Source organism: Lonchura striata, chromosome 3 (genome assembly GCF_050655825.1).
Source record: "Lonchura striata isolate lonStrDom1 chromosome 3, ASM5065582v1, whole genome shotgun sequence".
NCBI lineage: Eukaryota > Metazoa > Chordata > Aves > Passeriformes > Estrildidae > Lonchura > Lonchura striata.
In genome coordinates this window covers 21137497-21162113 of record NC_140705.1, presented here as the reverse complement: position 1 = coordinate 21162113, position 24617 = coordinate 21137497, and the positions used below count along the sequence as shown (strand labels likewise).

At 39.0% G+C, this 24617-nt stretch overlaps 1 protein-coding gene across 4 annotated transcripts in view; it reads right to left on the bottom strand.

Moving 5' to 3' along the window:
* Positions 1-1619: 1619 nt before the first annotated feature.
* Positions 1620-24617, bottom strand: part of MYOM2 (myomesin 2) — a 77318-nt gene continuing 54320 nt past the window's right edge. For all 4 annotated transcript variants that reach the window (XM_085574592.1, XM_021551264.4, XM_085574593.1 and 1 more), the window contains 12 exons: positions 23191-23335; positions 23020-23079; positions 21912-21979; positions 13279-13392; positions 11862-11949; positions 8739-8777; positions 7959-8064; positions 6042-6205; positions 5678-5714; positions 5533-5555; positions 4651-4706; positions 1620-2750 (listed from right to left, as the gene is read on the bottom strand). In XM_085574592.1, the coding sequence (XP_085430718.1) occupies positions 2424-2750; positions 4651-4706; positions 5533-5555; positions 5678-5714; positions 6042-6205; positions 7959-8064; positions 8739-8777; positions 11862-11949; positions 13279-13392; positions 21912-21979; positions 23020-23079; positions 23191-23335 (1227 nt within the window). In that variant the 3' untranslated portion in view covers positions 1620-2423. The remainder of the gene's footprint in view (positions 2751-4650; positions 4707-5532; positions 5556-5677; positions 5715-6041; positions 6206-7958; positions 8065-8738; positions 8778-11861; positions 11950-13278; positions 13393-21911; positions 21980-23019; positions 23080-23190; positions 23336-24617) is intronic.

The window sequence follows — 24617 nt, the reverse complement described above, 5'->3', positions numbered from 1 at the left end:
AGGCAGAATATGGATCCCTAACCACAAGTTTTCACCCCAGAAAAAGTATTTTTTTATCACCATTTAGTATAACTCCTAGATGTTTGTATTGTACTTAAATATTAAACTCACTGCTCATTTGCTCTGGGCACAAAAATATTTCAAAATATTTTTATTTAAAATCAAATCATCTTTTAATAAAGTGTGATCAAAGGCTATTTCCTTTCCAGAGCTGGCCTGTTGTTTTTTATCATGACTACTTAGAGGTATCAATGTGAGGCAAAGGAGGTTTGCAGTCTTTGGAGAATTTGAAACTACAGTGAATCCATTCTCATCATTACTTGTTCAAACCATCAAGTTCCTAACTAGTTTACACTGCCACGACCTCAATCCCTCCTTGACTACTAAAAATTAGGAAAAAATTCAAGAAAGGGAGGAACCTCTCAAATCTAGCATTTAAAAGCTCATGTGAGAGGCAGGATGCCTAGGTCTAGTCTCTTTTTCAGTCTGTTTACCCAGACAGGTAAAGTAAAGGACAAACAAACAAACAAACAAACACATAAATAGAGGCAGCACTTCCAAATACAAACCAAATTCAGCATTAGTGTACTATCCTCAATAGTCAAAAATAGTAGTTCAAATATCCATGGTTGGGAAGGAGGAAGGAGGGGATTGCTACTTTTTTGTCTCCCAGATGTGTGCTCCAACCTACTGCATCTGACAGATTGTAAGTTGGTTTCTCATTTCATCTGCTTTTCATCTTTCTCCAAAACAAAAAACATTGTGGTTCAAGTGAATTGGGTTCCAGACAAAACAATGAAAGGCTTATGTCACCAAAATGCAATTTGAAAAAAAGAAAAAAAGGAAACCTTGAAATTAAATTTGCTCCAAAACTGTCCATTTTCCTGGTTTTTTTGGGTTTTTTTTCAGTTTGTCTGCTATGGGCAGGCTGGGGAGGGGGAAGAGAAGTCAGAACAATTCTTTCTATATTTCCCACACTTAAACTCAGAAGTTGAAACTCAGCATGAAAGACTCAGCATCAGCTTTCAGCAGTGACCTCAAAAACAAATTTCTAGTCTGAATACTTGAGCCAATCTCTTTCATCCAGTTTCTTCAGTAAAGATTTTGCAGTGCCATTTCTGTGTGTTACCCCTCATCCAAGCTCCCATCTCCCACAATGCTCCCTTTTCATCTCATTTATCCTAGAAACTGGAAGAAGTCACAAGAGAGGAGGGCTGCCTTCAATGTGTATCGCAGGTGTTACCATTAGAACTCTTTGCTGGAAGCTGCACAGCAAGGATCAAAATTTCTTCTAGGTATATAGGTGGTTTTTTATTGAACAGGGAACCTGATCCAAAAAAGCCATCACTGCAAACACTCAGTTATGTATTGTATGAGAGATATGTGAGCAAATGATGCCCATCCTATTTGAATGTTTCACAATAAGAATGCATTGAAAATTTTGCCTAGAAGAACATCACTTCACCCATGGAAGAGTTCCCTTGTTCTTTTCACTGAGAGGAGAATCAAATACATAATTATCTTAAGTGACTGAATTGTATACATATCTTCTGGTGCCAGTTTAAGCTTGACCTGTATTGTAAAAAATAAAATTAATATTGCAAGTGCCATCTAGTGACTGTGATTAACCATAATTTGCATTCTTTATTGAAAGTCGATAGACTGCATGCTACCAGCTGTGAAATTGTGCAATAAGCAATAATTAAACAATGAAGAGTAAATAGAACTAGTTAGGAGTGATTTGGAGTAGTGAGTAGCGAAGGTGACTTCTAAAGTTTTATTAGCACAAAGCAGGAAAAACAAAATACAGCCAGCCTATGGTTCAGTGAGTAAAGAGTGAACATTTGTAAAATGTCACAGTATTGACAGAACAATGTCATTTGTCACACTATTGATAGAACAAGAGTATCACTACTAAAGCAAGACTACTCAATAAACTTACAGGACCAAGGGCTTCAAAACCAAAAGGACCATCTCTAAATATCTAACTGCAGTTCACCACCTTTACTGATGGGACATTTGTTCTCAGAGGCTTGTTGGATTGCTTGGAGTTTGGGATTGGCTTGTTTTGTTTTTTGTTGTTTTTTTTGGTTTTTTGTTTTTTTGCAGAGGATTGACAAACGTGAAAATGAAAGTTTACTGTAAGTTTGTATGTCTTTGAAACTTGCCATCTCATACGGGAACCCCTGGCAGGAATTTGTCTTTTCACTGTTTGCAAGTCCTACTCTATTATATGCATTCAAAATGAGATTGTTGCAGATGTGTACAGCACCACAGCACAGCTACCTCCTTAAGCAAACTTAAAAACTCAGCTTCCCTTTGGACATTAAAAATTAATTTTGTGTGACAATAGCTCAAATACAGCATAGGTATTCTATTCTGTTTGTCAAACATAGGGTGAAGCTTCACTTGTTACAGAATCTTCATTTGCCCTCAGGTTTGAGGACTTCTTCTGATGGTGGTATTGGCTTGGGTTTAGCAAGTTGACCGGGCTTAATTTCAGGCATTTTTTCACCATGTCTGTACACACTTATAGTGACATCCACTGTTTCCCCACCATACTTGTTCTTAACATGGATGCTGTATTTGCCTGAATCTTCTGAAGTCACCCCCTTGATGGTTAAACTGGCATATTTCCCTTGTTCCAGTGAAAATGCATAGTGCTCATCAATTTCAAAGGCCTTGTCATTCTTGAACCAAACCACTTCAGGGTCAGGATTTCCAAATACAGTACAGGTCAGATTCAGTGTCTGAGGGAGATAAACAGAAGTAATTTTGAGATCAGTAAGATTTCTTTAACCTCTGTATTGTTTTTAGGCATTTCTTATTCTTAGCTAATTAAACTAATTATCAAGTATCATGTTCCTGAAGACTGAAAAGTAGAGTCCCTAATATTTCTTTTTTCCTTGATTCAGACTTTCCACCATCTCACCAGTAACTGTGAGACAGCAATAGCCTCAGAGCTGCAGTGTCTGCAGACAGTAAGTTGGACTGTCGTTGCAGTCCTGCCTGCAGGAGACTCCTGACAACCCATTAGTCTGACATGAGGTTCAGGCAATGATAGTTTTAAAAACATCCTTGAAGCTTCCCTGTACACAGCAGGGAGGAGAACTGAGCAAATCTTTCCTGACCAAGGCCTCCTGAGGTTATTGCTTGAGATGATTAAAAAAAAAATCACTTAAAAATAGAATACATAACATGAATCACTGGACATCGATTCCAGGTGTGTCTGCCTGAAAAAGAGGAAATATTTTATGGAGAATAAATAATATATAAATACTGGTAAAGTGCTCTCAAAATCATAGAATGGTTCGGGTTAGAAGGCACACTAAAGATCATCTGCTTGCCATCCCCCTGCCATGGGGAGGGACATCTTCCACAGGCAGGGACACCTTCCGCTAGACAAGGTTGCTCACAGTGGTGTCCCATCTGGCCATGTGTTTCATGCATGTGAGGCACATTCAGAAAATAGCTGACATCATGTAATGGACCATGCTGGCAGCTTAGCATTTCTCAAGGACCAAACTGAGATTTAAGGAGCTTGTAAAATTTTCATGAGCATTCTTCCAAATTTTTATAGATGTAATGCTGAACTCCATTTTGACCACGCTCTAAGTGTATGTGCATAAGCTTCATGTATTTAGGTATAGTGATTACAGAAAAAATGAAAGAAATATCTGAGAAGTTGCATTGCTTAGTCTGTACTTTTTTTACATTTGCTGAAAACTCACTGTGCACAAAATTTGGCCCTAGATAAAATCACCTTAAGAATTTAACATATGCAGCATTGTGTTAGGAAAGAAAAGGCAAAAGAAAACAGGAAAAAATAAAACAAAGAAAACCCTTAGCATAAACAACCCCAAACTGACAATTTCTACCAGAATTCTTCATTATATTCCCTCCACATTCCCCTTCAGGTTTTACCAAATCCTGATACAGAGGGAGCTGAGAAAGTCCATCTGTGTTCACCCATGCATGTTTTTGAGGAATGTTTTTCTTGATTGATGATGACTGAATAGGTGTGATATAACTTAGTAAAATTAAAACAGGAAGAAATTTTCAGTGACCAAAGCAGCATGTGGTCACAAATACAAGTGGTCTTGCACAATTCATGCATCCAAAGTCAGAATGCTGAAGGAAGATTTACATACTATGGGCGCAATCTAGTGGCAAGCTGAGTCTGTGAGTATTCTTGGAAGTGATATTGTGTAGGAGGCAAAGTTAACTAATATCATATAGGACCTAGACTAACTGTAAGATATTTAAAGGAATGGTGATGCAAACACAAATATAAAATTTTGGGAAAATAACTTGTGTCTATTAGTATGCATTTTATTCTTTCTGTCCTTTTTTTAACATGGCAACTTTTAATTGCTATTGCTTTCAAAAGTGATGTCATTTAAGAGACATTAATAATTAAATTATAATAATTAATCAAGTCTTAATAAGTTGATATTAAAAACTTAGCAGTTATATTCAACAGTCATTTTAGATAATTTCGGTCTGTTCTACTTATGAAATAATAGTTGTGAACTAAAAATAAAATTATTCTCCTTCTGCTTTCAGTTTCTATGAAACCATTTTCATTCCCTCACCTTTTGACATCAAAGCAAACCTCTCACTGCTCAGCATGACAGAAACTGTCCTTACCTTCCCATCCATTATAGTGACAACATCAGGCAAACCACCAATGACTTTACCACGATCTAGGAGTTAAAGAAAAATATGATGACCGTGTGAAGTTTAGACCTCAAAATTACTAATTTTTTAATGATTTTGGAGTCATGACTCACAGCTTTTTTTTTTTTTTGCCTTTTTTAAAATCTTTTTTTAAAAATACAATTTTTGTGATATTTTGGGAGGTGTTTGAAGTGTTGTATAGTCCCTTTAGATTTCTTTGGCTGAGATTGTGCCACAGCATTCTAAACTGATACGCGTAACAACCTAGAAAGTACTGCTGAGCTTAACAGTTTATGTTTTGGGCCCAGAGCAAAGTAAGGAGGGTGATTTTAGCATCTTGGTGGTATCCAAAACCTAAGGAAAAATTTGTTCTGCCATGGACCTTGTGGACAGAAGCATCATGTCATCACCAGGGAATTGATATCATTTCCAGTACTCCTACAGTCCCTAACTGCAATGAGCTTCCCCACAGTCTGTCTCAGCACGCAGTGCAGAACAGGCAGCAGCTGGCAATTTTTTACTTAATAGATAGATCCCAATATTCAGTATTCTCAGCAGCTTTCAGACTCAACACCTCTTTTTATGACACACAAGTCACACTTCACCAAATCTCTGCAGACACAAGAAGATACAGTGGAGGCTTGCAAAATATGTGACACGTTTAGCGCATTTCCATTGCAATTAAAGACAACAAAATCCACAAATTACTATTGTTATTGCAATATTTAGTGCTAACAGAGGATTTCTGTAGCCACAGAACTCAGTAAGTTATGGAAGCATATCATGATGAATGCTTTAAAAAGAACACTAGATCACATAAAACACCTATGATAAAATGTAAAATAAACTTACTCTTCTCAGCAAAAGCAGCTGCCCTAAAGTTGTTGAGAAAGAAAGACAAACATATAATGTTATTGATAAAATTAATAATAAAATATATTTTGACACTGCTGACACTATTGTTATAGCATTAAAATATAAAAGATGCATCACTTACTTGAGTCGCTGAAACTCTTCATATGCCTCATCAAAAGCTGCAACAAAACAATTGAGAGGGTTATTTTCCATCAACACAACTTTCACTGGGGCTCAATAAATAGTTAAACACATACCCATGTTAAAAGCTCTTTTAAAACCTGTACAAAGTCACACAGTAGCACAATGAGAAACCAGACCCCTGAAAACTAATGCAGCTGGTACTGAAAACAGATACAAGACTAAAAAGATAATAACAGTTATAAAACTTACCTATGGCTGGTTCTGATCAAAGACTATCTCTTCTTACTGTAATTCCTCTATTTCCAATAAAATCTGCATAATATATGAAAAGGCACAATACAAATCTGATCTTTTAAAGATACCTTGCCCAGACAGATCAAGCGTGCGTTTGTAGGATTCCTTGCCACCAAAGATTTCAAAGGTGTAGTTCCCCTTATCCTTTTCAGTGGGCTCACTTATCTGCAACCAGGCAACATCTTCTCCACCTCCAATCTTCATCTTTTCACCAGAAGAAATCTTAGATTCCCTGAGAGGAAAAAAAAAAGAGATTCATAGAGATGAGTTTGAACATTCCTTTCCTGTATGCTGTCCATAGAAAATCATCTATAAAGTCACAAATGATTGCAAGTAATGGGCTTATTTTTCCAGAATACTCTTTGCTTCCGTAAGGGAATATGAAACACTTTTATAATATTAGCTTGAGTTTCCATTTCTAAGACTCATTCGTTCACCCTTTTCTCATTCTCCTTCCCTCCTCACACAGAGTTATGCTTACATCTTTATGCACATACATGAATCTGTGTGAAAATGCTTAGGGCTCTGTACACTTCATACACAGTAAAATATAATACATAGGGGTTGTAAATTGTAGGCAAAACACCTTTTTTGATGAAGGAAAGATATCTTTTGCATTTCATTAACTTCAAAAATCAATTAACAAAATGTTTATATAAAATTACTCCTGCATCAAGTTAAAGTGCATTTTTGTTTTTTATAAAAACAAGAAAGGAACATTTCTTAACTGTAGATAAGGAATAAAAACTCTTTAAAATGACATTAGCTTGACTTATCACTTCCTCGTTAAGAATAAAAGAAATACTCTGCACATTCAGATCAGGTGGCCTTCTAGTCCACAGTCTGTCCCAAACAGAGGAAATAGAAGAAGCTATTTAATGAGATCATATAATCCAGACCATTTTCAATGCCTCAAAGAGAACTTTCTTCTTTCACTCATTAACTACAGAAATACTCCTTTCCATTCTTCATCCCCAAGAATCTTGAGATGGATTTTTTTAGAAATTAAGTCAATTTTAGCTTTTTCTTGATCACTCATTTTATTTGACTAGATAGAGCTGATTTGACTTCATAGCTAGAATTATTTCGATGGTGAAAAAGTATTTTTACCATTTTCCTTTCTTTAAGATAACTTCATTGAGTTCAGCCTACCAAATTAGATTTCTGGATAGAAATGGCTGTATATTAGAAAATATAACATATAATGTTTCCCACTGTGCCCTGAGTAGATGAGTAGATGATGAATACTAGGTCTAGAACTTGTATTTTATTTCATGCTATGCAAGAAAATGGAGAATTTAATGCTAGCTAGAAGTTTACCTGGTGGAAAAAAAAATAAAATAATGGGTTGTGTAGCATTCCAATTCTTCCAGGAAAAAAAAATTCTATAACCCCATTTAAAGGAGAGGGGAAGTGGGGAGAAGTTGGTCAGTTGGTTGGTTTGTTTTAGTCTATCTTTTAACAGCTCTGTTTATTGTCATTGTATTCATATAGGAATTCATTCAGAACCTCTGTTCAATGATATTCCAGACAATCAAAGTGTAAGATGTTATAAAATCTGAAATATTCAGGAGGTTCTCTATGTAAATGTAAATATAAATACAAATATGCACACTGATATTTCCACATTATCCATATAGTATTCTTTAATTTTATACTGCTATGAATTGGATGGTAGAATAGACTGTCACTTTTAAAACTCAAGCAGATACAATAGAAGACAAACAGTCTTGTGTTGAATAAGAGAACACAACACAGTAGGTTCCTTTTTTCTGTCTGTTACAGTCCTCCTGAGGGTATTGGATGAGCCTTTTAATATTTCTTTTACCTTATGTACTTTCTATGTTAAAAGAGAATATATTGTTCTGGAAAGAGAAATTCATTAATGTTTTCCAATTTATTAATGAATGCCAAGGAATAGTAAATATTAAATAGTAAAGGCAGCATTTTTTCTCAAGTAAAATTGAAAAAATATTCTCATCTACCTGTGGCACCAGCTGACTTTCATTTCTTCATTGTAGTATTTCAAGAAACACTGGAGCCTTATTCCTTCCTCAGTGCAAAGAATCTTCAGGGGAGAGGCTGACTTACCTAGATTAAATAGAGCATATGTGGAACAGATAGGAGAGATAGTGGAATGAGCAGGAAATGGAGGGGTAGATTATTTGTGCTGCCTAGACAAAATAAAATTCAAGTCCTGGGTCATGAATCTCAAGTCTGATAGAGACAATTGTCATAGTTCTCAGGGAACATCTGCTGATTTATATCAGGTGAAAGTTCAGTATAAGTTTATTACTTTATTGTCATATACAAGCATCATGATGGGCAAGATCCATTGTGAAGTAATAATCTAATAATATAATTGCCATGAAAAAGTAGTATAATTATTCTATTCACATAAAAAATTTATTCTTGTGCAAACCCTCTTCTTTAAGTGGAAAGAACAGCTTCTCACTGGGAACAGATTCAGAACCTCCTTCTCTCTATATGAAGGTTCACTTACTAATGGAAAGTAGGAAGAAAATTATTGCTGCAACAATATCACAGTATCTAAACCAAACAAGCCTGGTGGAATAATACTTTGTTCCCTTTTAATAGTGACAATTAGCAAGGTCAACTGTCTGTTCAGAAAATTAATAATATCCATAATAATATAACGTTGAGACTCTCAGAGATTTCCCACTTAAAATAAAAGTTTTCTGTCTCAGCCTCATGTGACTTAAAAACTAAAAACTACATGAACATTCAAGACAGCATTTACTTACCACTCATTCCACTCAATGCCAGAATTATATCATCATAAACTGCAGAGAGAAAGAAAAAAAAAGGAAGAAAGTGTACCATCAAAATTCAATCAGAATATAGCTTTTTTATGTTCAGTTTAATTAAAGTAATATGGGAAATCTTCATATCCTTAAGCAAAGAAAGCCATTAAAATTGCAACAGGTGTACAAGACAAATTGGAAACTGTGTACAGCATATGAATTCTGTGCTCTGTCACTCAGTATCTCAGCCTTTTGTGGAGTCAGCTGTCTGGTGCCAAATCTTTGTCTCTCTCCCTTAGGCCAGCAAAAAGCAATAAAGTCATTAAAACTGAATAGTTCACATTCAAAGGAGAGTGCAGCTGAAAAAGAAATTATCTCATTCTTGGTGAAAACAGTTTCATCCTCTCACTGTAGGGTGGTATTTGACAGAAGTGAAGTCCTTTAACAGCAAGTGAAATAAAGCAGGTATCATATCAAGCTTTTGAAATATCACAGAGCTGATGGGCTTGTAGCATGAGAGAACCCCAGAGACAAGGCCACAAGAGTGAGGGACACTTTCATAGCAGAAGAATAATATTCAGTGACACCATGTAAGATGAAAAGAAAGAACCACCATAGTCTAAAGAATGCATAGTCAAGTCTGAAGGATGCTTATTCAACACTGATGAATTTTTATGAAACTGGAAGACTGAGAAATGAGTGTTCAGAAAATACTACTTATATATTTATTCTGTACAGATCTGTATATGCACATTTTTGTCTCAGCTAAAATATCATTATACAGTTCCAAAATTCTTTGCAATCTCCAGTATGCTTCTACTGATATTCTGACATAAAGACATTAATTGCTTATTATATGTATATCATATATCTCAGATATCTGAGAAGTTAGGGTTGTGTTAACCATACTGTCTAAATGAGGCTGTTTTTTGGGGGGTTTTTTGGTGGTTTTGTTTGCTTGTTTGTTTATTTGTTTGGGTTTTTTGGTTTTCTTGTTTTTTTCTGAGAGAATATTTGGCAGAATTTATGCACAAGCAAAATGCCTGGGAGAGTACCAATTGATAATACAGTCTTCTGCAATAAACCACAGCTTAAGACTTCAGCCTGGTACTCATGTTTTCCTCTTGTTACAGATACTTCCTCCATATGCTGGAAAGCAATGTTAAGATTTTTGTTAAACTGAGTTAATTTTTTTTAACATGTCTTTCTCCATCTACTAGGAGCCTGGCAAAAAGTATTCATTATTTGGGACAAATGTCTACATGCGGTTGGGATAAATCTAGATTCACTTTGGCCGGTTTGGTGTGACTTAAGCAAATATTTCCAGGGAACTACTCTTCACCAAAGTTAATAAAATTCACTCATGTTGGCAACAGATCAGTATTTGTTATGCACTCAGAATCACAGAATATTCTGAGTTGGAAGGGACCTACAAGAATCACAAAGCCCAAGTCTTACGTGAATAGCCCATACAGGGATCAAACCCACTACCTTGGCATTGTTAGCACTATGCTTTAACCAACTGAGCTCATCTCAGGATCAAAGTAAACTGACATTTTTTACATGAAAAATATTAAATGTAAATATAATTGCTGTATCTCACTGTGATGTCTGATGTCGTATAAAGCCTTTTCTAAATGCCTATCATATGTCTATTTCAGTTTATATTCTCTTATTTGCATTTAACTTTGTTTGAATGTCAGTGGATACTGAGCTTGAAGTAACCTGCCCCACAGAATATGCAGTCTTCCCAGCTCCTGCTAGACTTCTCTTTTTATTCTTTATGTTTCAAGGCCAATTCCACCGTATAGGAGAGCCATTGTTTGGTTTAATTATGCGGTTTTCATGGATTTACCAGTTGACATTTTCAAAGTCTCCTGGACCCACAGAATTAGATACTGTCAATTCTCTAAACAGGCATTTCACTGTACATTTCAAGCACAACACATTTTGCCACACCTGAAGTATAGTCACTGGAAGCCCTGACCATGTGAGGGAGACCTACTGAACCTTTTGCTTACTCTAGTGGTCAGGAGACACATACCAAACAAATCCATAGACCAAGGGGATGATATCTGTATATATATCAAAGGACAGGAAGGGAGGAGGTAATTAATGAGAATATATTGCAGAGTGTGGGACCTGAGCATGACATAAATGGTACAGAATAAGGGACAGAAATGGTACTGGCTTTGGCTGGAATAGAGTTAATTTTCTTCATAGCAGCTTTACAGTGCTGTGTTTTGGATTTGTGACTAAACCAGTGTTGGTAACACAGGGAGTTTTTATATATTCCTGAGCAGTGCTTGTACAATGTGAAAATCTTTTTCTTCTCCTCAGACTGCCTCATCAAGAGGAAACTGGGGGTGCACAAGAAGTCAGGAGGTGACACAGACAGTTGACCTCACCTGACCCAAAAGACATTTCATACCCATTATATAAAACTCAGGGAAGAAGGAGGAAGTGAGGAGCATTTGAAGTGATGGTGTTTGTCTTCCCAAGTCACTGTTACATGTGATAGAACCCAGATTTACTAGAGATGGCTGAACACCTACCTGCCCATGGGAAACAGTGAATGAATTCTTTGTTTTGCTTTGCTTGTATACACAGCTTTTGCTCTGCCTATTAAACCATCTTTAGCTCAACCCAGGATTTTTTCACTTTTCCCCTTACAGTTCTCTCCCCCATCTCACTGAAAGAGAGTGAGCAAGTGCCTCTGTGGGGTTGAGATACCAGCTGATGCTAACCCACAGAACAGTTTTATGATTTAGAATCAAAAGCACTCTTGGTCCTTGCTGAGAGTCCCACATGAACATAATACTTCACTGTTTTAGGGTTTTTTGTAGATATTAAAGCTTAACAAACCTGAGACAGAGTGATCTCCTATAAATGTCTGGTTGGAAACATACTTCATCTCCTGCCTGTCAAAATGCTAGAGATTAATTGCAACAATGCCCAGTGTCACCCCTCCTAAAGTGCTGATCTGCAATTCAGCAGATAAGAGAAATGAAATTCAAAGAATTCTAAAAATATATGCAAATTTGCCATTTGCAAAGATAGATCTTTGACATCTCTGGAGAACATGTGGAGATCATTATTCCATTATAGTAGATTGAATGTTACCTTTTCCTGATAATTCAAGAGAAGATACATCATGACCTCTATCATCTGATAGTGTTGCCTTATAAACTCCTTCATCTTTGCGAGACAGCTGCAAGGAAAACACAAGATGTTTACTGACAAGCTTGATAGTGCTACATAGTACTAGATTTACTCAACACCTGCACAATTTTCTAAATAAAACAACATACAATGTACTGTCTTCTGGATAAATAATATTACCAGAGAGGAGATGAATGCTATGAATGGCTGGTTCATGCTTTTTTTTATGGATTTAGTTTTTAAGCCTAAAACCTATTCTGATTTCAATTCAATTTCCTCTAGAAACCATGAGGGATTTTTTTCTTGTTCCAAAAAGACAGGATTGATCTTGGTTAGTAGAAATTACAAGCCCTGTAGTAAGATGCAACAAGGCATAACTGCAACCTACACAACTTTAGAACTCTAATTTTTCTTCAGCAAAATGATTATTTTTTTGAATTATGTAAATCATAACAGCAAATCTATATCCTGTAACATCAGCTCCTTCATGCTGCTTGCATTCAAACAGCAACAGTAGTGAAATTATATCTTTTCTAAGTAAATAATTAATTTGTTACCCTTGGAGAGTTTATATTCTGAAATCTATCACAGTGATATTGCATTAAAGGCAGTAGGGATTTTGTAGTTTGTTTTAATTTCTTTTAAAACCTGAAGGAAAATATACAAACATTTATATATAGATTGGAGATGACTTAATGTTTAGACTTATACAAATCCAGAAGCACATAAACCATAGCAGAAATATAATAAAATTTAATTACAAGTAACAAGAGCTATCCAAGACAAGCAGAAACTACCCTCCCCAAAGAAGTCTACTCAAGAAAAATGAAGCTGGTTGATCCTCTTTAAAGGGAAATGAGGGAAGGAAATTAGAAGAATATGAAGCCAATAAATAAAAAATTTAGATGCAATGCACATTAATGAAAGCATAAAATCTCATTCTGGGTGGTTTTGTCACTTCACAAAGGAAACAACTATGCAAGTTAAGGTTTCAGATATAATTTGAGTTATCCTGTTTGCATAAAGATGAATCTTAAGAAGCCATAAACTTCAAACTTATTCATTTTAGGCAATAAAATTGAAACACTGTTAAAAATTAGGTGCTTGAACAAGTTGAAAAATTAAGGAGTAATAATAAAGAATGAGATACAGGTCACCCAAGGACTCTGAAGCAATTTAAGTATGAATGCTGATCTGATTAAAAAACAGATAATTTTTTGCTAGCAATAGTTATTCACCAGCTAACTGAAGAGTAGAAAATATGGTTTTTGTTACAACTGTTCATAAAAATCATGATTGCTGGCTTGCTGCATTGTCTGGCAAATCTAGAGTGTGTCAAGCAGAAGCTGTCATTTGTAACTGGCAGGCAATACAGTACCTTGGGAATATTGAGGTGACATTCTCCTTTCTGCAGATCAGGCAGCTCCTCAACATCAACCCCAGAACCATCTTTATACCACTTAAAATCAGTCTCCTTCTTTGTGTTTGCAACCTGTACCACAGAAAAGGCACATAAGCCTGGCTCTGTCCTGAGGAAATATATTGCACTGTGGGAAGTCACACAGGTACTTTCAACATATTAAACCATTTTTTTAATAACACAGGTCAAGTAAAGCTAAGTCAAAAACCAGTTTCAACCAAGTCCTACTAAACAAATCTTAGTCCTACAGTGTTTCTTTGCAGCACAATATACCGGTTCAGAGCCCTGTAAAATCCTTAAAGAAAATCCTGGCCATCTCTTGCCTTAAATGGTTTTGCACCATTGCTCTGTGCTTTTAGTTTGTCTAGAGATACCTGTGGAAGAAGTATCTTTCAAATTAGAGCTTCTGCACTCTCCTTTATCTTTTTGGGTTTGCCCTGTGACTCCAGAGAGTTGTAACAGAACTATCTTAGCTGCTTATCTTAGTCTTTGGCCAATTTGGAGATTTATCCCAGCTACCTAAGCTATGTCTCCCATGGATAAGCTGCAGGAAGCAACTGAAATCACTATTCTGAAAGCATCCAAGACTTCAAAATTGTGAGCTGCACCAAAAATCCTTTTTTATTTTACCTTCTACATTGAGTCCTATGGGACATACAAAGACCTGAGGAATACTACATATTGCAGTCTCTCCCAGCAAAAAGGGACTTAATACCATAGTGCATATGCAGGGCAGTTAGAAAGCAAAAATTTTGCTATAATAGCAGCAATTAATTGAAACAACACCTAAATAGACTGGAGCTGTGCCTGAAGTACTGTTCTAATTTTGATATAAAAACTGTATATTGGATACACTTGAAGTATTTCCTCAAACTGTGAATTCAAAGAAGCCAAAACTGCACCTCTTTTTAGAAACCCCATATTTTTTTACCCTCACTTTCAAAAACACTATGGTTTATGTGACATCACTATCCCCATACCCTTCTAAAAGCCATAAAAGTGCAATGGTATTTTCATGTGTAGCCTGAATTCCCAGTCATTGTGGCTTTGGTAGAAAGACAGAGCTGGCAAGATATTTCTCAGTCTCCAGGCAGTTGCTTTAAAAAGGCTCCTTAAAGAAAAGGCAAAAATTGAACAAATAGCTAGAGGGCAACCAGGAACTTAATACAGATCTGCAATAGCTTTCAAGTGGCTTGCTTGGAGGAAAAAACATGCACCAGTTTCTGACCCTTTTACATTAGAAAAGTCATTCCATAGATGAACAGCTCTATGAAAGCTCTCAGTAGAGCTGACAAATAAGAGGGTCTTCTATACTGATTCCTAGACATCTCTATCAAACATGCTCAAATTAATCATATCTATTCTTGCTTAATAACCAGCATGGTTGCTATGGATCTCTGACAGTATTTGAGATCACCACCTGGCCCAAAGCAATGACTTGCTGAAGAAAAGTGAGCAGCATTTTACATTTACCAGTAACTACAAAGTGGCTGTTCCTGTAGTCCTGTGGCATGAGTGGCAATTTTATTCGAACAAAGCCCAAAGGAACAAGACTTTAATGCTTTTCAACAGTTTTTCATCAAAGACTGTTAGCACTCAATCTGACAATAAATAGACTGAGTTTCAGACACATGCAATTTGCAGTGTTGAAGTTATTTCCTGTTGGCATTTACTATGAAATGTTACATTTTTCACTGTTTAGCCACACACCAAAAATCTTGCTTTTAACAAACACAGTACAAATAAGGGCCAAAGTTGTGCAAGAGCAAGTAGCTTCTGAGTGTTTTGAAATTTAGAATTACTAGAAGCAAAATGACAATAGTTGCTAGCATATGAAGAAAAATAAACACAAAACAAAAAGCAAAAAGCAAACACCATCAAATTATCTTTCAAGTGGCCAGCCATGTTCCACTGACATTGAGGGGCTACAATACCAAGAATATGGTCATCAATCCCAGCTAATTCATAATTAAATATTAAGTCAATCAAAACTCACTCAGGTCTGATAATATAGAAAATAAGGGATATATGAGGTAATATTTGACATACTCTTTTATAACACAATCCATATTTTCACATAATTTCTGATATGGGCCTGGATCATACAGTCTCTCCTTTGCCTTCCACAAGCTTCCAGTCGACATGATATCCTAGCTTCCCTGTGCCATGCAATGGCCATTTAAAAAGTCAAGGTAACGTGCCCTCTCTTACAGATACTTCCTTCACATTACCCCAGGCTCTTAAAAGAGGCAAAAACTCTCTTGACAATTTTTTTTTTTTTTTGCAGAGGTGCAGTAAACAGGGCCTGGAAGATATGTGGGTCAAGTATTATGATATGGCCTTAGATGACAGGGATTATTCCTTGATTGTTTTTATTACCACAGAAATAGCGTGGAGTGGCCACACTTCTAACTTGTTTGTCAGGTATGTGGAGTTTGAAGGACAAACCCAGGCTTTGTTTTTCAAACTCTTTCTATGTATAAAAACAAGTTAAACAGCCATAAACAACAGTTCCATGTGAACCTAAAGGCCAGTCACATACTAACAGTAACAAACATTATAAGGTCAATAGCATAGTTAAAATGATGAGTGTACAAGCAGCCTACATCCTGGATTTCATTTACATAAAATGTTCTGACCTTGTGAACAAAAAGCACACTGTTGAAAAGAAAATAATCAGATCCTCAGCCTTTCACATCTTCAGTGCTATAAACAGTGTTTACAGTCCATGAATGAAGGATAATTACAGATTAATTTGTAGAGAATTAACACTAGCATAACTGGTTCAGTGACATTTAATTTCCCATGTGAATGAAAGAATAAGCAGGGTTCATGCCTGAGCCACATGCATGTGGAGATTATAAAGTAGTCCAGCAAAGGTACAGTGTTAGCAAAAGTTGAGCCCTAAAATGTGAGCATATGGAATGGCAGCTTCAGCACCAGGTCAGGTCTGCTGGGAATAATGTAGTAGATAGGGACAGGCGAACGGAAGATTTCGGGATGTGACGGAAAGAAAGACCCCCATCCCCCTCTCACCCTGCAACATGTTATCCATTACCCCAAAGAATGTAACCACACCTAACCCAGTAGTTTTCCACTCCTGACTAACCCTAGAGACCCTACCAACCCCTCCTGACGTAGCAGAGTCCCCCAAGACTATTTAAACCCATGAGATAAGATAATAAAGGTTTCCGACCGTCCACCACATTGGTGTCCTGCGTGTGTCGTTAGACCGAGTGGCCCAGGGGAGACTGGGCTGCCGTGCTGTTCCTTGAAACCAGGTCGCCGTTGTCTTCCATGAAGGCAACATAACTGGTGCCGAAACCCGGGAAAGATTCGCTCGGGCAGCGGGTGTCGCCTGGACAAGAGCAGCGGCCAGACCGGTGAGACCGTGTTCTTGGTGAGGGAGACGTCCCAGGACCCGCAGTCGTCATGGACGCCATTGCCAGGGTCGTAAGTGAAGTTCATAAGCAATGGGGAATTGAGTGTAAGCTCAAAGACTTTTATCTTGCTATAGCAAGGCTGCTTGAGCTTGGGGCAATTGAACGCCCTGTGGATGTTTTGCATCAGGAGATATGGGAAAAATGCACAGCCGTGCTGGCTGAGGACATGAAATCCTCAGGCAGCGGCAAATGCCTTAAGGCGTGGGGAAAAGTAGAGAAAGCCCTGCGCAGAGCAATAGAAGAGCAGGAGACATGGAGCGCAGCGCGTACGTGTTTATTGGTTATACCCAAGCTAGGCGTAGGAGCGGCAACGCAAACCACCCCTGAGGACGATCCGCCCGGGAGCGGGGATCCGGGGGGGCTCAGCGCGTCCCCCCCCTCCCCGGGCCAGGGCCCGGGACCCCCCGCGGAAACCTCCCAAAAATCCGCGGCTTCCCCATCCGCCCCGCCACCGCCGGTCGGTGACCCGCTACCAGAGGTGCAGCAGCGCGCAGAGCTCTGTTGGCGGGGACTGGTGGGGGAAGCCAGAGGCGCGGGACCCGCGGCTCGGGAGGAGATCCTGCCCACGCCACCTCCATACCCCTTTGAAAATGGCGCCGGCAGCCAAGGGGAGGGGCGGGGCGCGGGCAGTCTCGGCGCGAAGAGCCCAGAGGCGCGGAGTTTCGCTAATGCGCGTGTGCGGGAGAAAGAGGAGGAGAGCGGCAGAGGGCTCGGAGCCGATCGGCAGCCGCGCCTGACGCCGCTACCATGTAAGGGAGAAACCCCCCCCTGCAGGAGGCAGGGCGAGCCCGGGGGGCGGCAGCGGTGCCACCCCCGGGGGGAGGAGCAGGGTCGGAGCCGCACAAAACGGCACCGAGCCCCGGAAGTGCGCTGGCATTCGACTTCCGACTCTGAGTCCAGCAGCAGCTCCGGCAGCTCGGAAGAGCTGCCGGGAGCTAGCTGGGACTCTAAGACGAAGGGAACAGAGCTAACGCAATTTAAAACAAAACCAAGTAAAGCTTTAAGCCGCACCGAAAAGCAGCCACAATACGAACCAGCCCAGTTTACCGACTGGGGAGAAATAAAAATAGCCTGTGCCGAATGGTCCCCAGCGGCTGCCGTACAAGCCTTCCCAGTGAGGATCACTGGCCCGGAAGGGAACCAGCAGAGGGTATATGCCCTGGTAAACCCAAAAGATGTACAGTCAATTGTCAAAGCCATTGCAGAAAAAGGAATAAATTCGGCCATGGTCTCCACATTAATTGATGGTCTTTTTAGTAATGACGACCTGCTTCCCTTTGATATCGAGTGAATAGGTCGCATGATACTTGATGGCACGGGAATGATTGTGTTTAGACAGGAATGGGAGGATAATTGTACAAAGCTATTAGCCCAAGCATCTGGCGCGAGGCAGCCACTACACAGATCGACTTTATCCAGGCTTATGGGAAAGCACGATGATATGATCACGCCTCAGCAACAAGCCACGCCGATGCGGGCTGAGGAGGTCAGGGCGACCACTCGGGCTGCTAGGAAAGCTATTCGTGCAGCCTCTCGGGTCGTAGCCAAGCCGTCGCCGTGGTCCACCGTGAGGCAGGCAGAGAGCGAAAGCTTCACGCAGTTCGTAGATCGCCTGCAGGCAGCAATAGACTCCTCTACCCTGCCGGCAGAGGCAAAGGGCCCCGTGGTATCTGACTGCTTGCGCCAGCAGTGCAACTCTGTCACCAAGGATATCTTACGTTCCCTGCCAGCCAGAGCCAGCCTGGCTGACATGATCAGACATGTAGTGAGGGAAGAACACCTGACACTCATTCAGGCAGCCATCCACACCGTGACCAGTGCCATGGCATGTTTCAAGTGTGGTGAGGCAGGTCACATCGCGGTGACCTGTCCCCAGCCGGCACGGCATCCCGCCGCGGCGCCTCCACCCCAAGCACGCCCAAGAGGAGCCTGTTGGAGCTGCGGGAGGAAAGGACATCTCGCTAAGGAATGCAGGTCCCAGCCCCAGGGAAACGGGAGAGGGAGGGGGCGTGCGGGCTGCACTCAGCCTCCTCCCGCCGCAAATGCAAGGCAGCCCATCTTTGCCAACCCCCAGTGGGACGGGGCGCCCTTATACCCCATACCCACACAGGAGACAGCCAGCTTCGTACCCTCACCAGCGAATTTCGCAACACAGCCTGCGGTACCTTCGTACCCACTACCACCGCAAGCAGCGCCTGTGCCGCAGGGTCAGCAGGGGACGCCCCAGAACAGGACCCCTGGGTGGCCCTGGCCATGAAAATAGGGAAGGAGCCACCGAAGGTGTGGGGGACGTGCTGCCTTTATGGCAGTCAGGACCCCCATGTCATAGGGCTTCAGTTTTGGGCAGACACAGGAGCAGACTGCTCGATTTTTCCCCAGGCGCTGTGGCCCCGACACTGGCAATGCAAAGAAGTCCCCCCAGTGAACGGAGTGGGAGGGCCGTCCCGAGCTTGGAAAAGCACCCAATTAGTAGCCATAACGCTTCATACAAAAAAGGGACCAGAACAAACAGTAGCAATTCACCCCTACATTTTGCAAAACTCTCCACCCCTGATAGGAAGGGACATCCTTGCTATGTTAGGAGTCAGGATTACAAATTTATAATAAGGGCCACTGCCGTACACCCACTGCTGCCAATCAAACTGACTTGGAAATCACCAGACCCCATATGGGTCGAGCAGTGGCCCCTGTCAAAGCCTCGAATGGCAGCCTTGCTGGAACTGGTCGACCTTGAGCTGCAAAAGGGTCACATAGAACCCTCCACCACCCCGTGGAACACCCCTGTGTTTATATGCTAGAAGCTACCTTTCTAACCCCAAACGAAACCAAACCGAACCTGACTAACTCCTGTTGGCTTTGTTATGATGTTAAACCCCCTTTCTACGAAGGCATTGCTTTAGACACCCCCTTCAGTTACTCCACAGCCAGTGCCCCCCAGCAGTGCAGATGGGACACTCCCCGCAGAGGAATCACCCTGAGTCAAATCACAGAACAAGGCAAATGTTTTGGTAATGCAACTTTAGCAAAGCAGAAAGGCAACTTCTGCACTAAAGTTGTCAAGCCCAACAGAAAGACCAATAAGTGGGTGGTCCCATCCGCATCTGGGATGTGGGTTTGCCAACGACCAGGAGTGAGTCCTTGTGTGTTCCTTGCCAAATTTAATGACTCTATTGACTTCTGTGTCCAAGTTCTGATTGTTCCTAGGGTCCTGTACCACTCAGATGAAGAAGTGTACCACCTTTTCGAAGAACCTGACAGACTCCACAAAAGAGAAATAATCACAGGTATAACTATCGCAATGCTGCTCGGCCTGGGAGCAGCTGGTACAGCCACAGGTGTCTCAGCCATCACAACCCAACAGCACGGACTCTCTCAGCTGCAAATGACCATCGATGAAGACCTGCAGAGGATCAAGAAATCCATCTCCTATCTAGAGAAATCAGTCTCTTCGCTTTCAGAAGTAGTTTTACAGAATAGGCGAGGACTGGACCTCTTGTTCATGCAACAAGGAGGACTGTGTGCAGCTTTGAAAGAGGAATGCTGCTTTTATGCAGATCATACAGGAGTCATTAAAGACTCCATGGCAGAACTCCGAGATAGACTGGCTCAGAGAAAGAGAGACAGGGAAACCCAGCAGAGCTGGTTCGAATCCTGGTTCAATCAATCACCTTGGCTCACCACTTTAATTTCCGCCTTGGTAGGTCCACTGGCAATACTGCTTTTAGCTGTTACCATAGGACCATGCCTACTAAACAAACTAGTCTCGTTTGTTCAGGCCTGTCTAGAACGGGTGAACATTCTGTTCGTGGGCCAGCAACAAATGCTGTAAACCAAAAACTGCGAACACAGTCAGCTGCAAAAGCCTTCAAAACTCACCTTGCAAGAATTACTCAGGTTTACCAAAACCCCTTTTTTCCTCACCAAGTTACAAGTTTGTGCCTCACTCCAGTGCCTATATCTACGACTACCTAATTTTATTTATGAAAAGGAGGGGGGAGATGTAGTAGATAGGGACAGGCGAACGGAAGATTTCGGGATGTGACAGAAAGAAAGACCCCTTCCCCCTCTCACCCTGCAACATGTTATCCATTACCCCAAAGAATGTAACCACACCTAACCCAGTAGTTTTCCACTCCTGACTAACCCTAGAGACCCTACCAACCCCTCCTGACGTAGCAGAGTCCCCCAAGACTATTTAAACCCATAAGATAATAAAGGCTTTCGACCGTCCACCACATTGGTGTCCTGCGTGTGTCGTTAGACCGAGTGGCCCAGGGGAGACTGGGCTGCCGTGCTGTTCCTTGCAACCAGGTCGCCGTTGTCTTCCATGAAGGCAACAGAATAACTTGAAGTTAAGGGTGTCCTAGTTAATGAGCAGAAAAAAAATCCCACAAATGTGCATGTAAATTGCTCATAATTATTCAAGTTAGTCTAATTATAAGCCAAAAGTTTTTCAAAATAAGAGAAAATTAATACAAAATAGTCCATATTAGAGAAAAAGAGAATGAAGAGGAGTTTGATGCCTGAATTCAATGTACTTAGTTTTTCAGACCTCTAATTAAGTCACTCTAGAAGAGCAAAACAAATGAAAACTTCAGAAAGGCATTTAAAGATGTTAATAGCAGAAGTTACACTGAAATCAATATACATTATCATTACTTAATATTCAAAACTCATCAGCCAAAAATAATTTTAAAATCATGTTTTATAACCTTAATTCTGGAAGTCTTTGTAGCACAATTGATTACAGTTGATTAAATAAGAAGACACTTTGTTAGAGAAATCAGAAAATGGTAAAAAAAGATTTTGAACTCTGGCATTTTTTAGCTATTTTTAAGAAAGAAGAAAAGGGATACATCTTAAGGAATGTATATTTAATATAAATTATTCTTATGGCTCACAACTTTTATAAAGAATTAGACCACCTAATAATACATTTAGAAATTTCCTATAATATTTTTTTTGCTTTCATTAACACTACTGTTGAAGAATCGTAAGTCACAAATTTTCATACCCAAATTTTCCAATTAATAAAAAATAGTTTTCATATGAAACTTTTGTTTTTAAAGGTATCTAATTTTTCACATTTTTCTACCTCAATTCTTCATCAACATATTCTAAATAATATTTTCAAGTATATTTCCTTACCTTACAAGAAAGTAAAACTTCACATTCCTCTGTAACATTCCAATACAAAAACTCTGAAAAGTGAGGACCTAAGAAACAAAACAATCTTAAAGGAATGCTGTAGAATGAAGAGTATCAGAAGGATCCGGTGAAAGAAAAAGGATGACAATTTCAGTATCCTTACACAAGAACAAGAGGGAGCTCCTGAACTACCCATGCTGAATACGTAGCCTTTTAAAATTTATTTTATTTACTTATCTCAATAAATGTACATGTCTTTGTGTTGGCAGGATCAGGGGCCTTAATTCTGATACCCAAATCTGTGAAGTTGCAAAGTCCAAGACTTTAACTTAAATCACTGAGTATTGAAATATTTTGTCATTTTATGTTGTAAGTGGTATAATTTCTTTCCTAAATCAATTTTAAACAGCCTTAAAAAAAAAAAATAGAATTATATTGCTTCTGTACAGAATCTTACCTAAGCTATTCAGGGAAAAAAGTTTTTAATAATTATTGTTACTTTCATACTGAAAACCATCTGCTTAAAAGGGAAAATTGCAAACTAGAGCTCAAGGTCAATTTTTTAAAATTTCACAGGGATAGAATTCTGAATTCGGCATCCAATAGTCATTTTCTCATTCAGCTGCAAGCAATGTCGATAACGAGCATATAACAAACTCTACAACTGTATAGCAACTATGCAACAAATATACATTTAGTTCCTGGAATTTTGCCTCAATAGAAACTATAGGGTCAAGCATTTAATCTTCCTTATCAGGCACTACTTGTCTTGTCTGTCTACTCTTCTATCAATTATATTGAACAGACAACTTGTATGCTTAAAACTAAATGCAATTAAATGTTTTGTTGGACTGGAGCCTACAGTAGGCAGACTTCTCATGAATATTGAGCAAAGGAAACCTTTTGTGAGAACTCCTTTCGCTGCTTAGTAAAGGTTCAGATACAAATGAACAGTGTAGGAAAATAAGATCCACCAAGGTTTCAAGTATCTCCTAAGACTGAACAATATTGTCTAATAAAGAAAGGAAGCTGTAAGTGTTTAGCATTCACCAGGGATGAATCATTAACTGCAAACTGGGCCTGAAGTCACCAATCTGCTCCATCTTACCTTGTTTTCTGAGATATTCCTTTCGTTGGAGCTCAGACTCAGCCAATACTCCCTTGAATGCTAAATTTTAGAAGAGGTGAATGAAAAATGAGTTAGTCACAATATTACTCAAAGAATAATTGAAATTCACTTCATCAAAGTTTCAATATTTCAATGTTTCAGTGAACATACCATCTCCAATGAGAACTAGTGAGGACTGGTTTTTGGCCTTGCCATCCTGAATCTGTACTGTGTAGGTGCCTTCATTATCAATTGTAAATGTTTCCATCACCATTTCTATAATGCCACTTGAACGGTCACAATTTATTTTATGCCTCTGAAATGAACAAACAAGTATTTCAATATACTGTAAATTACTTATGATTACTATATTATGAGATATCTATATATATAATGAGTTATATATATATATATATATATATATATATATATATATATACATATATTACTAAATTATGAGTTATATTCCTTCCCCTGGTCAACCTTTTTCATGTCCTTTTAATTGTAAACTAAGGGAAGAAAACACTGCTTTTATTTACTGTTGCATAATAAGATCCCAATGATGACAGAAACCTCTGTGTGCAGCTGCATTTGGAATCCTCAAGTCATCATAATATAGCTGGTTTGTATTTGAAAAAATTGTTTATGGCACTGTGCATATTTGAAGAGCCTCACAGCCAGCCTTTAGCTGCATTACAGCTTCCAGTTCAATAAGGGGGTTTGCTAGGCAGAAGGACTATTCCTTGCAGAGTCCAGAAAGAAATGGAAATATTAAATATGGATCTTCAAATAAATCCATCAACCAAATCCAAGAAGTCATCCCTACGAAATATCTAAGACATATATAGTAGTCAATAGTAGATCTTGTTTTCTCATAAGAAGATTATAATGATTTTCTCATTTAATGCTAGGTATAATTTTCAAAGAACACTTTAAGAAAATTACCACGAGAAAAGTAAGTTTTGCAAACCCCAGAGAGTTTCTGGGACCCAAAAGGGATTGACCAAGTCCAGCAAAAGAGAGGTATAATTCTGTTAGGATATATTTAAGTGTTTGCAGAATACACAAAACACCAAATATTGACTTGAATTCAAAGTTAAATATGCTTTTCACTGTTGGTGTCCTTTATGTGTTTGCTTTTTATTAAATATTTCAGAAAGATAAATTATTGTCAAGCATCATCATGGAAACAGAAAATTAGAAGAAAATTGGACAATCTTTGCAGAATATGTGTTTTGAATTTTCAGGTACTATTTTAAATACAACCATGTTTTACTAATATCCTCTTTTATTCAGTGAGTTACAACTATGAGGACAATGTCCCCCACTAACAGTGATGTTTTTTGCATCTCAACTAACAAATTCCTAAAGCTAAGTAAAAATAACCCATAGAAGTTTCTTGGTGAATACTTTCAGGTAAACGATGTGGCCAAGGATATTGCACACTAACTTCCAATCACAATTGCACAGAACAATAAATGTCACTCTCTAGGAGTTATATGCAGTGAATTACTATAAATCCTGTTACTTTAAAATTTACTATACATACTGTTAAAAGGAGACATGATGTCTAATAAATAGAATGCTTTGATAAACCT